Genomic DNA, 17,212 nt, shown 5'->3' with positions numbered 1-17,212 from the left:
CACACACACACACACACACACACACACACACACACACACACACACACGGACCTCTTCCTAAATTTGATTTTGTTTCTTTACCACACTTTGAAAAGTAATCCTAATTGTTACAAATCTCAATTCAAGAATTTTATGTAAACCAAAACATTTAAATCCACTGTTTAAAAAAGCTCAACTGCTGATGTGAGTAGACCCTCTGAACATGCAGTGTTCAGTTTTTTCATCATCACAAGAGCCTATGCTTGTATCTGCAACCAAGGATATCAAAAATCCTGGCAGCTGCAAGAACCAAGGTAGGAGAACAGCCATTTCCTTAAAAACTAAATGCCAATAGTGGCCTCTGCCATACATAGAATGTAATGTGGTGTTCTGAAAAGTTATTAACACAAGTTTCTATTATTCCCTTAAAATTTTTTGGCCATCAATTTTTAGTTATATTACTACTTAGAAATTGACAAAGTATTTAGCAACATGATGTTGGAATACTGTGTTTTTATTGAAGAAATGTGAGAAGATGCAATTACTTAATAATTGTATCTAAAAGTAATGTGTGCAATCTGCTTTAGCCAAATCTACATCCTGAAAGTTTTTGAAAGATCTAAAAGACCCAACAAACACTTTCCTCACAAATAAATCTCTGTTATTATCTCAGTTATAAGAAGATTACAAAGCTCAATGTCAGGATGTCAGAATTGCCACTGAGCAGCCTAGGACTCCATTGTTAACCGCATGTTTTCCAAGGCTGCACAGACATTCAGGGCATCACCTATTAGATCTTCCCCTGAGCTCTGGCTGCTATATCGAGTTTAGGTCATCTGTGCCTCAAGAGCTGCAATAACTCACCTGGAGTAGAGGACATGATAAACAATTGCTCTTTGTTTTAATAAAGAACTTGGATGTGAGAGAATCTGTGACTGACAGTTGTCTCACATCAGTATTCATAACACGTACCAAACACTGAGTAGGTAAAGGACGTGTACTCAAAGGCAATCAATGTCTTATCAGTAGGTACAATTATTTTCTCATTTTGTAGATGAGGAAACTACCAGCCCAAGAAGTTTAAAGAACTGGTCCAACGTCACACAGAGCTACTCAGTCTCTGGTCCATTCTGCTTTCCACAAAGCAAAACCTGCTTACTCACTTCCCATCAGCCAGACAGCCCCCAGCCAGGAGCCTGATCTCAGGTGTTAAGACATGTCTAGGGCCAAAGGCTTCCTGAAGCCGAATTCCTTTTTACAGTCTGACTTTGTGCTTGTCTTCAGGATGTGAAGATCTCTGACTGGACTAGCTGATGTTAAAGTGGAATGGATGCTCTTCTGAACTCCTGTCCCTCCATTTGGGGAAGGATAATCAATAGGGGGACTGTGATGAAGGGGTGGAGTTAGGACACAAATCACACTGTGATCCAGATCTGCTAGAAATGGGCTGTTAAGACTTGTAGTGAGGACAGAAAGATGATATTGTAATTTTGCAAAAAGGACTTGTAAACAGCGATCTACCCAAGTGGTTTTATGACCATCTTCACTTTTCTTCTTCTTTGAAATGAGGTCTTGCTCTGTTACCCAGGCTGGAGTGCAACAGCTCAACAGATCTTGGCTCAGTGCTACCTCTGCCTCCTGGGTTCAAGCGATTCTCCTGCCTCAGCCTCCTGGGTAGCTGGGATTACACGCATGCACCACCATGCCCAGCTAATTTTTTTATTTTTAGTAGAGACGAGGTTTCACCATGTTGACCAGGCTGGTCTTGAACTCCTGACCACAGACGATCTGCCCACCTCAGGCTACCAAAGCGCTGGAATTACAGGCGTGAGCTACCACACCTGACCCATCTTCACTTTTCACTCTAACTTTGGAATCATCTGGCAGTAGAACGGCACAGTGCCTTCTGGGTTCACTGTCTCACCTCATGATTAAGATTGTGAAGTGGGAAGAGCAGGTTAGGGGACAGGTGGACTGAGCAAGGCTCATGGGAGCCTCATGGAAGCCACCCCAGCTCTTACCTCGCCAACCATTTTCACATCTTCCCGCCCATACCAATCTGGCTCATAGACTTCATGCAGCGACTCCGTGAGCTTCATGGAGGCCTCTTGCATGCCTAGTGTTGGAGAGAAACAACTCCTGTTACACAGAAATGGTTGAAGAGTCTCTTCTCCCTTCCTCCACTTTTTTAAGTGAGAGTAAAATATTGAGTACTTGCTAAACATTTAAGGAAAAATTTTAAAGGCACAACTGCCGCTTCTATTTGCTATTGTATCTTCCCTAGAGGGTCTCTAAGATTTATCACATTGCACATTTTCTATTATTCACACGACAATGATAGATATGGGTTCTTGGGAAAAATCAACAAGTATCTTACTCTGAAAATTACAATGATCATAATGTGTCCTATTATGTATGCTATCACTTGCCAAGAGGTATTGGATGCTAAGAACACTGTTCTATAAAACTGTAGAGTTCTAAAACTAAAATTAGTCCTAATGAATTTAAACACAAGAAATAAAGCATTTTTAGAAGGAGCTAGAAGTAAAAATTGACAGGATTACAGGGCATAACCGTTGAAAGTGGTTAAGTGGCCTAAAATGGTAAACATGTTTAAAGTGGTTAAATGGTTAAGTTTTAAGTGGCCTAAAATTTTTACAAAGAACAAAGAAAAAAAGTTTGTCATCTTCCAGTCCTTATCTAATGTCATAGGTTCTCGCAAAGTGTGACTTAAATTGATATGATGAATAATGAAACCAATTTTACCCAAGGCTAATTCATATAAACAAGAGTTAATTTCCCAGGACATATTTTTCATCACAGACACATCACAAAACTTCGAACTGATGGTCAAAACACTTCTAATATTGAACATTGAAATAAATGTGAGCAGTACATACATTTAAGAAAGATTAATAAAAACAAGATAATTATTTACTTACTCCAGTTTAGGGTCATGGGTGACCAGATCCTCTCCCAGAGGCTCAGACCACAAGATGGGCACTAGCCCTGGACAAAACGCATACAATTGCAGGGTGCACTCACACACCCACGCTCATTGCCATGCCAGTGAACCTCACTTGTACATCTTTGGGATGTGGGAGAAAGTCTATGTACCAAGAGAAAACCCAAAATATAAATTCCACATGGACAGTGGCCCTGGCTGAGATCTTTTTTTTTCATCAATATTGTAACAAAATGATGCTGAATGAAACAATGTTATCTGAAGATCTGCTATAGTATTAAAAACTATGAATGCAGTTTTTAAATCAAAACTCTTAGAAACCTTAGGTTCACAAGCCTTTGGGTCTGAATTTTCATTAGGGATACATTTGATAGGTTACAAAACTATGGTTATTAATATCAGGAAAGATACATGCTTCTGAGCCCAGCATGAGTGCCATAAAGTATTACCCAGTCCTTTTTAGTCTCCCCCAAGGACCCCCTGCACAAAGGTTAGTGTATGTCCTAAAAAGCCACCAAGACAGCTCATGGCTGAGAGCAGAATAAGGGGCCATGAAGAACTGGGACTTGGAGACATGCCTCTGGCAGCAGACTCTCCCTGACAGCCAGAAGGTGAGACCTGGCCACATTGATGTCTTTGCCTTTGTCACTAGGGGGGGATAAAAGGGGGTTGGGAACAGGGAGAGGAGAGGAAAATCAGAGCACTGTCATAAGAAATAAAAAAACACATCCTGTAAACTTAAGGTCAGTGAATCCTAAGATGAAAATCATTTGTTAAACTAAAAACTCAACATTCTTGCTGGATTGGAAGTCGTTAATTCTGGGTTCAACTGTGAGAGAAAAGAACGAAATAAAAGATGTTTGAAATGACAGAAATATATCCTTAAAGAAATGAGAGAAGTATATCCCTGAAGAGTATGTATAAAAGTCCATTTGTAACTTGGTATTTTCATAGCGCTTGTGTTCTCTTTAGACAAAGAACATCTCCCTCCCTTCAGAGCATCATCGGGCATATTCAAGGAAGCTTTGACAATGAGGTGTTCTGCCCACATCAGCTGAAGCAACTTGGCCACCATCAGATGAAGCCCTAGCAGAGTCTAGGGTAGGAAATAAACAGTATGACTCAAGACTCTAGGGACTCTGATGAAACACAGTCATCCAGTTGAAGAGGCAGCAAATAGAAGACAAAACCTGAATCCGACCCCTAGCACTCTGAATCCAAGCAAGGGGGAATATGTTCTCTCACGATGTGGTTAACACTGAGGTGGAAGCTACATTATCCCAAGTGTCCAAATTCACCTCCACCCAAGTACAAGCAAATCTATATCAAGAAATATACCCCTCAAATTCATACCAAGCATTAATCACTAGTGAACCCCCTTCTATAATCCAGATGCCAAAAGACTACTGGCATTTTCTTTAAATCTTTGTCTTAATTCTGATGGAAATTGTACATAGCTGTGTAGATAGGTTTTTAACAATGTCTTAAGAGGAGAAAAAGAAATGACAGCACTGTAGAACAAACAACCTTTGTGATGAAAAATAAAGTCATGAATGTTTAAATAAAATTATATAAGGCTTTAATCATCAAGACTAAAAGCACAATGTTGCAGTAAATATGTCTATCAGAAGGCAAAACTAACTACTAATTACAGGGTGGATAAGTAGTGATGAATCATTTGGACAGAAACCATTTTGACATGGAAATTGTTTTCGGAACATCTACTCCATAAGATGCGCTTTGATGGATACACAGGTGACAGGCTCTAAATCTGGAGCTGGGCTCCAGACTGGCAGAGCTTTTAGGGATTTAGAGATTACTCTGAGTGTGATAAGGGAAAAAAAGCTAAACTACAAGTTTCCTTCAGATTAATTTGGTAACATTAAAGCAGAATAGATGCTAAACGTAGGCTACCTCTGACATTGAATAACGTACAATATCCAAAATTTTCTGAAAAGATTAGTTATTTCTAAAACTACAAGACAATTGCCCAGCATCATATGTAGAAGAATTATTATTATTTTACTATTTGATGGGAACCACTTCCCTCTCTTCAAAATTTTGGACCTTCTCCAAGACACTTCATATAACGTCTATTCTCATTTGCAGCCAAATATGTAAGCTTCTATTTTTATCCTTTAAGACTCATTGCTTAGATTGCACTACTTTATAAGTACTCCTTGCTTATGTAGCCTGAGGGTATGTGTTTTAGTTAAAAATAACATTAGTTAAAATAAATTATGACAATAACCAGAAGCAGTGATAAACCATTAAAAGGACATCGAAAATACTTCAAGTATCTAGTAGCTTTGTCCCACTGCTTAAAAGAGAGTTGTGTAAAAAGACAGCAGCTGCCTCAAAGGAAAGCAAGAGTGAGAATCTTTTCCTTAGATTCTCAAGAAGAGCACGGATGGGAACAAGAGACAGAATAAAATAGGCAGTTGGCAAGGCAGCTCGAGCAGTCACCCTTACCCTTTAGTCATACCCCCACATAAGACACATAAATGAAGAACTATTTTGTTTTTTTGAGATGAAGTTCCACTCTTGTTCCCCAAGCTAAGTGTGAGCTGAGATCACACCGTCACTGCAACCTCTGCCTCCCAGGTTCAAGGGATTCTCCTGCCTCAGCCTCCCAAGTAGCTGGGATTACAGGCGCATATCACCAGGCCTGGCTAATTTTTTGTATTCTTGGTAGAAACGGTTTCCACCATGTTGACCAGGCTGGTTTCAAACTCTTGACCTCAGGTGATCCGCCTGCCTCAGTTTCAAACTCCTGACTTCAGGTGATCTGCCCACCTTGGCCTTCCAAAGTGCTGGGATTACAGGTATGAACCACTGCACCTGGCATGAAGAACTATTAATGACACCACTGGCACCATGTTCCATTTAGAGAAAGATCTGGCATGTTCATCATCCCTGTGTCTGGCCTCTACAGGACCTGCGTGCCTCCCAATTCTAAATTCCTACTGGACATCTCCACCTGGATGTCTTACTAATACCTCAAACTTCACATGTCAAAAACAAACTTTTAATTTTCCTGTCCAAACCTCCTTCTACTCCTTTTCCCAGTTGTCACAAATGCCACCGAGTTACCCCAGTTTGAAAACTAGAAGTCATCCCAGATTTATCCTCCCAAAGCTGAGTCACCACGACACACCAATTCTGCCTGAATCTCAAATCTAGCCCCTTCATTTCCTGCCCACTGCCCTTCCCTCGATTAGGTACTCATCACATATGATTTAGATTAGATAACATAATCCACCTAACACAATTTAGCAAAGTAGCTGGCACAAGCAAATGCCCAAATGTCAGCCATCACAATACAAAATGTTTTTGGAGGCAACATAACAAAATAATCAAGACTATTATTTGCAATTATTTCCATTACATGTGATCCATGTGATTTTAGGCAAATTATTAATCATCAATAACCTCAGTTTTCCAAAGTGTAAAATACCAATGAACATACCTGCCACAAGTTTGTAGGGAAAATGACATAAACTGAGGCATGCAAAATGCCGATTTCACTGCCTGGCACATAAGTGCTTAAATGTTAGCTAATATTATTATTGAATGCTGGGAAAAAGTCCTAGCATGTGTGATGAATTATATTATTTACTGAGAATGACAGCGAGGAAAACCGAGCCAGCCCCCCAGGTGGAAAACTGCTTGGGGCATTCTAAAGTAGTAAACAATATATGTATATCATACACCAGTTAAACTAGTTCTTTACCACGGGATGTGTGACCCTGCCCCTGTGGCTCCCTCATGGAGAACGCTTTTTGGGTTGTCTTTGATCCGTGGTGAGCAGACACCAGCTGTCTGCCTAGTTTATCTTGGTTCTATGATAAAACACAGAACACCTGCCTGTTGATAATAATCACCTGTTCAGAGAGAATAAATATCTGAGTCAGCGTCTAATTAACGATCTCAGTTCGGAAGGCTGGTAGCTCCCTGAAGTCCCACTTTGCTGTTCTATCTTTCTGTTTGTTTCTTAATTCCTTCAGTGCCACCTGGGTTGGGGCTTCTATGACAAAGCTGGTCTCGGCAATTGAACTACTGGACTAGACTTCTGCTAAATCCCCATTCAATTTCACTTCTTCTAGCCTGAATTCTACACAATCACAATAACTATTTTTCTGAAATGCTAATCTGACCGTGGGACTTTTTCCCTTGCCTACAATAACACTAACAATGACTCTCTTCTCTATTGATAGAATAAAATCCCCATGTGATATGATACATAGAGTACTTCTTTTTTTTTTTTTTTTTTTTTTTGAGACGGAGTTTCACTCATGTTACCCAGGCTGGAGTGCAATGGCGCAATCTCGGCTCACCGCAACCTCCGCCTCCCGGGTTCAGGCAATTCTCCTGCCTCAGCCTCCTGAGTAGCTGGGATTACAGGCATGCACCACCATGCCCAGCTAATTTTTGTATTTTTAGTAGAGACGGGGTTTCACCATTTTGACTAGGATGGTCTCGATCTCTTGACCTCGTGATCCACCCGCCTCGGCCTCCCAAAGTGCTGGGATTACAGGCTTGAGCCACTGCGCCCGGCCTAGAGTACTTCTTTATACAAATGCTGCTTATCTTTCCATGTTTCATCCAGCTCAGTTTTCCTCTTGTATCTCACTGCTCTATTACCTGAAGAACCTATGCTTCCTTCTACCTCCTGGTTCAGTTGTTTCTTCAATCTGCAATGTCCCTCTAAAATCTCCCTCTCTGTAGCAAACATAATCACTTAATGGCCACATATGACCACATTTCTTGGGTCCATTCAAGTGTAAGTTCCTTGGAAGAACCATTCCTGCCCCAGTCTCTTGCCCCTCCTAAGGTGGGAGTCTGTCCTCTGTTATGACGGCACTGAGCAAAATCATCTAATACATATTACTATACCTATCTGGCCTTTTTATTTAACTGTCTCCTCATCTCTGCTATGAGTTCCTTGTCTTATTCATCTCTGCATCTCCCTCTGCTAGAACAGTGTCCAGCACACAAATGGAGTTCCAGAGGTGTTTGCTGCTAAAATAAATGCAAACATAAGATCTGCCCCACAAAGCATAAGCATCAGCAAAAATCACAGAGACCCACAGAAGAGAAGCTACCCAGAGATCAGTCATAATAAACCAACTAGAATTCACTTAACCCAACTTCACAGAATCCCAGTTTGGGGGCTTTTGGGAGCTCCTGAGAGAACTGGAGCACTTAATAGAAGAGGAACCCAAAGCAACTAAGAAACTCAATGATTTTCCCACAATTGCCCCAGGACCCACGACTCTCCAGGGCCAGGCATCACTCTCTCTCATGCTGCCCGAATGCTACCAGCATTACAGCAGGATTAGTTACCCAGAGCTCTCCTTGTGAAAACAAGAAAAATTGCCCATGAAAGCCTTTGAAAATATATATTATTATCTACTTAAGGCATTGACATGGTTTGGCTCTGTGTCCTTATCCAAATCCCATCTCGAATTGTAATAATCCCCATGTGTTGTGGGAGGGAACTGATCATGGGGGCAGGTTTCTCCCGGCTGTTCTCATGATAGTGAATAAGTCTCATGAGATCTGATGGTTTGACAAAGGGCAGTTCCCCTGCATAGGCTTTCTTGCCGGCCACCATGCAAGACATGCCTTTGCTTCTCCTTTACCTTTTGCCATGATTGTGAGGCCTCTCCAGCCATGTGGAACTGAGTCCATTAATCCTCCGTTTCTTTATAAATTACCCAGGCTGGGGTATGACTACAAGCAGTGTCAGAATGGATTAACACAAACATATACCTTGTTTTCAAGTTTGGTCCCAAAATCCAAAATATGTTCCCAGGAACACTATTCATTCTTCACAAAGCTTTGAGAAGACAGAAGGGTCCCATAGTCAAATAACTCGGAATTCCTACCTGCCCCACAGGACTTCTGGAGTTGACTGTAGCATATTAAGGGCTCTGAGAAACTTAGCTGTGGCCTGTTTAGGAATTCATTCCAATCAGCTGTGGACAAAGTAATTTTAAACAGATCTGCTTGTTAACATCAGTGAATCAGCTGATGTTAACAAACCCAAGATGGGGAAAAGCTGATCAAATTCCTTTCTCCTTCATTCGGAGCTGTGACCACTAGCACTGGAGTGCTGGCACAGTCTGCCAGAAAGGGTTATTTGATGCTCTATACAGCTTTTCTCTGGAGCTCAATCCTCACTCTCAGGAAATTCTTCTAGATCACATTAAGGAAAAAAATTATGCCAGTCTTTATAAGCAGCAGGCTCCACATAAAAGAGGCAGCACAGACCAAATTGTATACACTTGGGAAACAGAACTCACTTTCATTCAACAAATGTATTCACATTTCAAAAAATCAACTAACCCAGAAAATGTCCTGTGCTTGAAATAACATATGACTTCTGAGTTCAAAACCTAAATCAATAATAAAAAATACCTAGAGTGGCTTCTATTTTCTGACTGAACTGTTACAAATACTTAAGGTTGATTTGGGAGTAATTCCATCAAACTGTGGAAGTTAAATTTTCTGAGGCTTACTTCTTTGCAAATGTAAAATCAAGTTAATGACATTGATATAGCGGTGTTGGGAAGTTAGAAACAGGGAATATGTCTAAAATGCTTAGCACAGACTCTAGCACTTAGTAACTGCTCATTAAAAAGTAATAGATAGGCTGCCATTATTCCATTGTATCTATGAACTCTGACTTGTGAAACTAATGCCTTACCACTGGTCATGTAGTTCAAAGGCAGTAAGACAGTAGATAAAAGTCAGGGCTTTGGAGGGAAACAGAAAAAAATATGCAATCTGGCACTGTTGTTTCCTTGGCATGTGACCTTGGATGAGCTTTTTAAACTGTTTAAAAAGCTCACTTTTTCTTTTTTTTTTTTTGTGAGACAGGGTCTCGCTCAGTCACCTAGGCTGGAGTGCAGTGGCGTGATCTCGGCTCACTGCAACCTTCACCTCCCATGTGCAACCATGCCTGACTAACTTTTGTATTTTCAGTAGAGACGGGGTTTTTCCATGTTGCCCAGGCTGGTCTTGAACTCCTGGCATAAAGTGCTCCACCCACCTTGGCTTCCCAAAGTGCTGGGATTAAAGGCTGTTTGAGCCACTGTGCCTGGCTATCACTCATTTTTCTTATCTATAAAATGAAGATAATAAAACTACCTGCCTGTAGAGCTATTATGAGAATTAAAATGATATGCCTGGCTATAAAATTAGTAAATATATTTTAGTTTAAAAATCAATTTTGTTAATTTTTATTATTTTGGCCAATTTTTTATTATTGATATTTTATTATTTAATAACATGTTTGTAATCAATTTTACATATCCATATTGAAATTGTGACAATAAATTCTTAGGATGAAACTGGTATGTTAAAAAGCATAATAAATAAATAAATAAATACCTTTCCTGAATGCTCTCCAGAAAAGCTATCCTCCCAGCAACACATGAATGTGGTCTGCTTCCCAGAGTTTTGCCAATATTAAATACTGCAGTCTTTTATTTTTAATGTCTTCGAAGATTTGAAGTAAAAATGATAAAATCTTCTTTTTGATGCTACTTTATATTTTTTGATTATTTTTGAGGATAAGGCTTTTTCACGTTTATCACCCATCTGTAGTTCTTTGGCTCATTTTCCCCTCGAGTCTTCTGCCCATTTTTTACTTAACCGACTAACCTTCATTTAGTTTACTCGCTGAGCTCTTTATATCTTGATTTACTTTCATTAAACATGTTGTCAAAATGGAGTTTTTAAAAAATATATTAAGTTTTAAATACTTACAAGGTCAAATCTCTCCATCTTTATGGGTTTCTGCCTTGGAAGTAACCCTTATAAAGACCTCCTTTACAACCCTAGAGACTAAATTTACTATAATTTATTCAGTACTTAAGCACATCTCTTTGCATATCGATGGATGGCAGACACACCTGACAGTGATAAGCACACCCTGAGATGCACCTGTATGGTGGATGCACCTGAGTATGTGTTCAGAGTTTGGAGCTAAGAAATCTGGGAGTGGCCAGCCCAGACATTCGTTCCTTGTCTACAAGGAACATCTGAGCCCCAGCCAGTCCCGTGGAAGCAGGCCATAAAAGGGATTGAGGCCGTGTCTTTTGGGTTAAAAAAAAGGTTGCCAGGTGGATGTTGTTAGGTGGAGGGTGCTAAGTGAAAATGTTACAGAAATTGCATTGCTTTTTCCAAACGGATGCAGTTCTCCTCCCAGCCTGCCACCAATGGGTTATGTGGTACTCCTGCCCAGCCCTGCCATGACTGGGCCCACTCTGTAAGTTTTCCACGAATACAGCTGTGTCTCGTCTGCTGACTCTGGCTTCCCTTCTTCAGCCCCTTGAACCTGGTGCTATCCCTATTGAAGTTAGTAGAATGCAGCAAAACAACATATTTAAATCTTTACTATATCTGGAATTAGGAAGGAGGGAGTAAAGTGTGAGGTTGAGAATTTCACTGTTTTCTAAGTGTTTGGCCAGTTTTCCCAGTACCCCTTGTCAGATGATCAATTCTTTCCCCACAAAATCTGCCTTATGATACATTATATCTGTGGGCATACTTGGCTGTGAGCCAGGGCAGGCAGTGTGTTGATGGGTAGCAGACATAGGCTGAGCCCACCTCCCTATTGCTCTCTTTTCCCTCCTCCAGTGGCCTCATTTCCTTGCCTTACATGGCTGAGTCCAGAAACTCATGCCAAGGCCTCTCCATTCCTGTGCATTGCACGTCAGTAGGGCTGCAAGTGCTGCGGGTATACACAAGTCACAGCCAGTCCAGGGCCATGTTTGCTGACAATCTTCCTCCTGCCTCTGCCACCATGTCCTGCCCCTTCCAGTGGGAGGGCTTAGGTGCGAGTCTATAAGTGCTTTACTCTTGGAATGTGGTCTTCCTCAGGAGGTAAACCAGCTGCAGCTTTTCTTAAACAAGGTCTCCAGCTCACTCTAAGAAATTTTCCTGGAAATCTCTGGCATGTGGGTGGCATTTATTTCTAGTTTCCAGCATAAGGGCAGGCATATTTTTTCCTTATATATTCTGATTATCATTTCAATGGGAATTTGGGGGTGGGTGGAAGGGAACACCTGTGTTCAAGCACCCATCTTGCCAGGAAGCCAAATGGCTTTGTAATTAACACTCAATCCTGTCACTCATGAATTCCAAGAACAACCTGTGCTTAGTAACATGCAGTAAACAACTTATACACATTACCTTTGATTGCTGCTAAATATCCTCGGAGTTCTCGCTGAAGTCTGGTGCCCTCTGCCTGAAAAACACAAGCACAGATGCTAAACATCTAGTCTATAGCTAGCATGAAAACATGTAAGAAGTGTTAAGTCTCAATGTAACATTGAGAGAAGCTCAATTGCCAGAAGCTCATTCTTGAAAAAAAGAAAAAAATATGTAGACACAGGCTAAACAAGGCAAGAGTATCCATCAGTCTAGATATTTACAGAAATTTTTTTCCACTTCAAAGGGCAAAAGAAGGCAAGATTTTGCTAATAGACAATACAATTCATTACACAACCTCTAATTCAAGAGCTATCAAATTTCTAGATTTTGACACACGGGTCACAATAGCAGGGAAGTGATCACCATTATCTAATATGGTAGCCGCTAGCCACACATAGCTATTGAATACTTGCAATTGAGATGTACTGTAAGGGTATTTTTCATTTACAGTATAAGTATATTTTATATAACAGATTCTAGAGATGAAGCATCAAAAAAAAACCTCATTAATTTTATATAGACTACATGTTAAAATGGTAATATTTTGGATATATAGAATTAAACCACATTATTAAAATTTCACCTCTTTCTTTTCACTTTAAAGGATGTGGCCACTAGAAAATTCTAAGCTATGTAGTTTGTATTACATTTTTATTGGACTGCACTGAAAGAGAGAAATTGTTAAATTATAAATGTTGACACATGAATGCCTGTTTTGGTTTAAATAACTTTTTAGAAATTCCGAGACTCTCTGAAACTGAGATGAGACTGCAAATAGCTTGATTTGGAGTTAATCAAAGAAATGCCAATAGGAGAGTAGAGAAGTGAGGCAGAGAAGGGAAGACAGCTGATACAGGGTACATTATCAAGCAAGTTACCACTGTGGGCAATTGGGCCTCAGTTCCACTGGGGAACTCTGGAAGACAGCGCCAATAAAACACCCTATATACACCCTAACTGAAAGGCAAGGAAGCTGGGGCGTTTATCCAATATCTCTTGTCAGCCGTGTTTCTTGGGCTGCTCCCAGGGAACATTAATTCCCCAATATGTCTATATAGGGGCAGAGAGGGATCCAAAAACCAGAGAAGCCCTCAGGCAAAGAGTTGCTAACGCTAGCAAGTCAGTCTAGTGGGCTCAGAAAAAGTAGCTATCAGGGACATATGGCTGGGCACCAACAGTAGCTGCTATGACTCTACAGCTGAAAATCTATTTTAAATATGCATGCATTTTAATCGCTTAGTCATTTAACAAAATTGTAGAGAGCTAGCATACAGGACTCCACCTTAAGTTCAATAATAGGACAGCAACTTCAATAGTCATGTTCAATTTAAACATTGTTAGTATTTACCCAAAAGAGTGGTGAGGGGACCTCTTTCTTCATTATAATCTACTGGGGGAGCTTAAATATATAAGCAAAAAAAAAAATTGCACTACAAGGCAGATTACATTTAGCATTGCAACAGCCATTCAAAGTGTTGAAGTACAAAAACAAAATGCCCATCACATTTAGAAATAATGATTAATACAAAGAAACTGAAAAGAAGTAAGACTATGATCGATGGCAAAAGGGATTCTGAATTAGGATATTTTCCATATAGCCCTTGTTTTGTACAGGTATAGTGACATTATTTCCTTGAAAGCTATGCAACACTCAGGTGAGGTATTCTGTATTTGAGTTAAGCTCAAGCTATTGTTGCAGCTTAATAAACCCAGTTGCTACCAGACAAAAGCTTAGGGTTAGCCCATTTGCTGGCATGTACAAACTTCAAACAGAATGGTTCTATTCAGAATGGCAAAGCAGAAATCAAAGTGCTAAAGAATTGATTCCCTTTCTAGTGTCTCAACATGGTTTTAAATCAAAACTCAATGTTTCTATTATCTTGTTGAAACACTCAGAAAGTTTGTGTGATGGCAAATTTCCATGAACTACAGAAAATAAAGCAAATCATGGTGGGGTTCCAAACAGTAAAGTGTAGTAGAAAACTATTTCCAGAGAGAGGAAGAGACGAACAAAGAGAAAATGCTGATGATCAACACTTGAATAAAAGCAGATGATGAAGAGGACCCAGAGAAGTCAGGACGAAGTCCTCAATACCACCAAGAAAGTATACTGGAACAAAAGAAGTGGGTCTTTCCCCTACTAAACATCCATTATGTGAGGGCATTGTGTCACATTCTGAGTATGCAAAAAGTGGAAAAAATACGGCTTTGGTAGATTTTATTATTGTCAATCTATGCTGCATCTCCCTACCAGATCTGTCTGTGGAGGAAGATCATACTTCCTGCCTCAGCAGCATCAGGCTTGGCTGTAGGACTTAACCTAGCCAATGAAACGTGAGTGGAAGTAACACGTGCTACTTCCAAGCTGAAGCCATAGGAGCTATCACATGCTCCTGCCATTTCTTTCCTCTCCCCATACAGAATTTGTTTCTTCAACCTGGATCCCAGAGTGAAAGGACCACAAAGCACAGCCACCACCTGCATTTTTATGAGTGAGAAACCAACCTCTGTTGTTGAAAGACACTGGGATATTGCTACCATGACATAACCTAACCCAAACTGCCCGATAAAATGATTCACTGTCAATAGAGGAAATGCTGAGATGCAAAGAGAGGCTGAAATCCAGCCACAACAATAAAAAACTCAATAGAGTTAGTGAACAGAAAAGAACTAAAGACATTTACAGAAACATTTCAGAAAAATCAAATTGGAAAGATTAAGGACAAACTGAATGGTTCACAAACGGAAGCCTAAGTTGTGGTCAAGTGATGGAAAGAGATAGAATGGAACTGAGAGAGAAGCAAGCTCCAGAATAATTTGTCCCATCAGATTTCAGATAATTTAAGATATAATAATATATGAAATTTACCTGGACAAATATAGACCCAAACCGATCTAAAGACTAACAGCCCTAAAAGGTACAAATAGGAGGGCTTGAAGCCACTAAGGCCGTATTTCTCAAACTAGATAATTATAGAATCTGGGGGCATTTATTTGTCTAGGGCACTTACATCCACAAAACAAAGCTAAAAGATCTCTCTGGAACATCAATTTATTGAGCAGAAAGGAAAGAAATGGAAGAGAAACCATTATTTTACAACCACTAAGCCACCTCTTATGAAGTTGAATAAAAAATGGCATGGGGATGAAACACAGAACTTCACAGACATCTGCTGCTTTCAGCTGTCTGCTTTAGGATTCTGCTGTACTAGTCATGGTCCTTCTTCCATGGAAATGTGTCAGGGACACTGAGTTAAGCAAGGCTCACTTCTCACCCAGAAGGATGTGTTCCCTCAGTTATACAAAGCCGGCCATGAAAATGGTTGGTTATGAGTCACCAGGATTGCTCAGAATATCCTGAAATAGCAAAAAAGTAGCAGGGAAAGGCATTCTTTTCTCAAATGTTCAAGGAATAAAGTTAGGTCAACTTAGCCCCACAATTAACTAATTGCCTTCCCTTCAGTAGAAATAAAGGAAAATAATTCAGTCTCTAGTCCATATACTGGATTCATCTTGTCAAAGGAAAGCAAGATTTTTTTTAAATGAAATAAGAAATCCAGAGGAGATTTGTTTATGTAAGAGCAGAAGAAAGTTCAAAATTGTACAATAATGATTTAATAAATGTGTTCAATTTAAACAGATAAACCAAAGGCTGATTTAAATGAATTTCTTCTTTTACAATTATTAAAATTCTTAATTTTTCCCATGAGTATTTGGGTTTCATAAACCACTCAGTAATAGCCATATTGAATTTCATCTAAAATTCTACCTTAATCAAAAAGGTAAAAAGCCTAGAGAAAGAATGTTGGAAATTAATGAGACAAGCTTTTCTTTTCTTTAGATACATTAAATTTTGAAGCACTGCAGTACACTAATAACAGTAAATACATATGCCAAGACTTCAAGAGTCTTCAGAGAGGTATAATTTTGTTAGTTTACTTTTAACCCAGTTATTTCTGCACATATGAAAGAAGCCATAGTTGAGGCATTAATTTAGTTATGGACAAAATTCATAGAATGAATTATTTCTAAGAAACTAAACTTAGAGCAGTGGCATCCACTGCACAATTTAGAGGCACTGTTCCCACATGCTACCATGTGCATGAAACCCCTGGGCAGGGCTGTGCATCACTATGGCCCTAACTGCACAAGAAAAACCAAATTCTGTGGATTTTATTAGTAAGGTTAAGCAGGTCTGGAAAATACCTCAAGGCAATAGGAGTTTGATACCAGTTAAACAAGCAATGGGCTGTTGAATTGGCTTGCTGATATATGGTCAGTGTAGCACTGATTTATCTTTATAAGTAACTTTTGTTATAAAAAGGAAAAGAAAGACAAAACGAAGAAAATATCACACCACAGTAGAGAAAATTTTTTCATTAAGTTGCTTCTCCAACTCAGAAACTGTGAGCTGACATTTTATAAAGGGCTCAGGTGGAAAGCCAGCAGTACTAACATCTGCATTTAAAGTGGATCTTAGGAGTCAAAACTTCATAAAGTTGTAATTTTACAAAGGTGAGTCCTGTCATCTCATCTGTGATCATAAGCCTATAGACATTCCCATAGTTACATTACTTTTTGCCTTTGATGACATTTTTCTCTGAAAATGGCTGAAGTAACACATCAAAATTAAAATTGGCTCAATTTCTCAGAGTTCAAATGGGTTAACTTAATCTTGATAGCAATGATAATAAACTTGTTTATCATTTTTGCAGCTTAGAAGAAAATTAGATTATTAAGGCGATGAGATTTAATGAGGCCATAATCAGCACCTTGATTAGCAGATGACTAATAACACAATATCTGAATCCACTTATGATCAAAGACATTAGGCCACTGAGCACTACAGGCACTCTTGGTTTGTTCAGAAATAGAGCTCTCCTTGTGAAAAGTTCAGGTGCTATTAAATGGGAAGATGAGAGTTTTTCATAAGTAAAAGCATCAGGGTCTCTGAAATTTACATTTCTGCTTCCTTGCTTTGAGCTTTTTGCACTAATGGAGCTTTCATTAAAAACCCAGAACTGACTCCGTAAAACAATTTCT

At 39.5% G+C, this 17,212-nt stretch overlaps 1 protein-coding gene across 10 annotated transcripts in view; it reads right to left on the bottom strand.

Annotated features, from left to right (window-relative positions):
- AMPH (amphiphysin) overlaps positions 1-17,212 on the bottom strand; it is a 232,316-nt gene that overhangs the window by 95,547 nt on the left and 119,557 nt on the right. For all 10 annotated transcript variants that reach the window (XM_032244465.1, XM_032244463.1, XM_032244468.1 and 7 more), the window contains 2 exons: positions 12,149-12,203; positions 2,001-2,095 (listed from right to left, as the gene is read on the bottom strand). In XM_032244465.1, coding sequence (XP_032100356.1) covers positions 2,001-2,095; positions 12,149-12,203 — 150 coding nt within the window. The remainder of the gene's footprint in view (positions 1-2,000; positions 2,096-12,148; positions 12,204-17,212) is intronic.

Source organism: Sapajus apella, unplaced genomic scaffold, assembly GCF_009761245.1.
Source record: "Sapajus apella isolate SASKATOON/1434 unplaced genomic scaffold, GSC_monkey_1.0 scaffold54, whole genome shotgun sequence".
In the NCBI taxonomy this organism is placed as follows: Eukaryota; Metazoa; Chordata; class Mammalia; order Primates; family Cebidae; genus Sapajus; species Sapajus apella.
The sequence above is the reverse complement of the archived record's forward strand: the minus strand, read 5'-3'. Positions and strand labels throughout refer to the sequence as shown.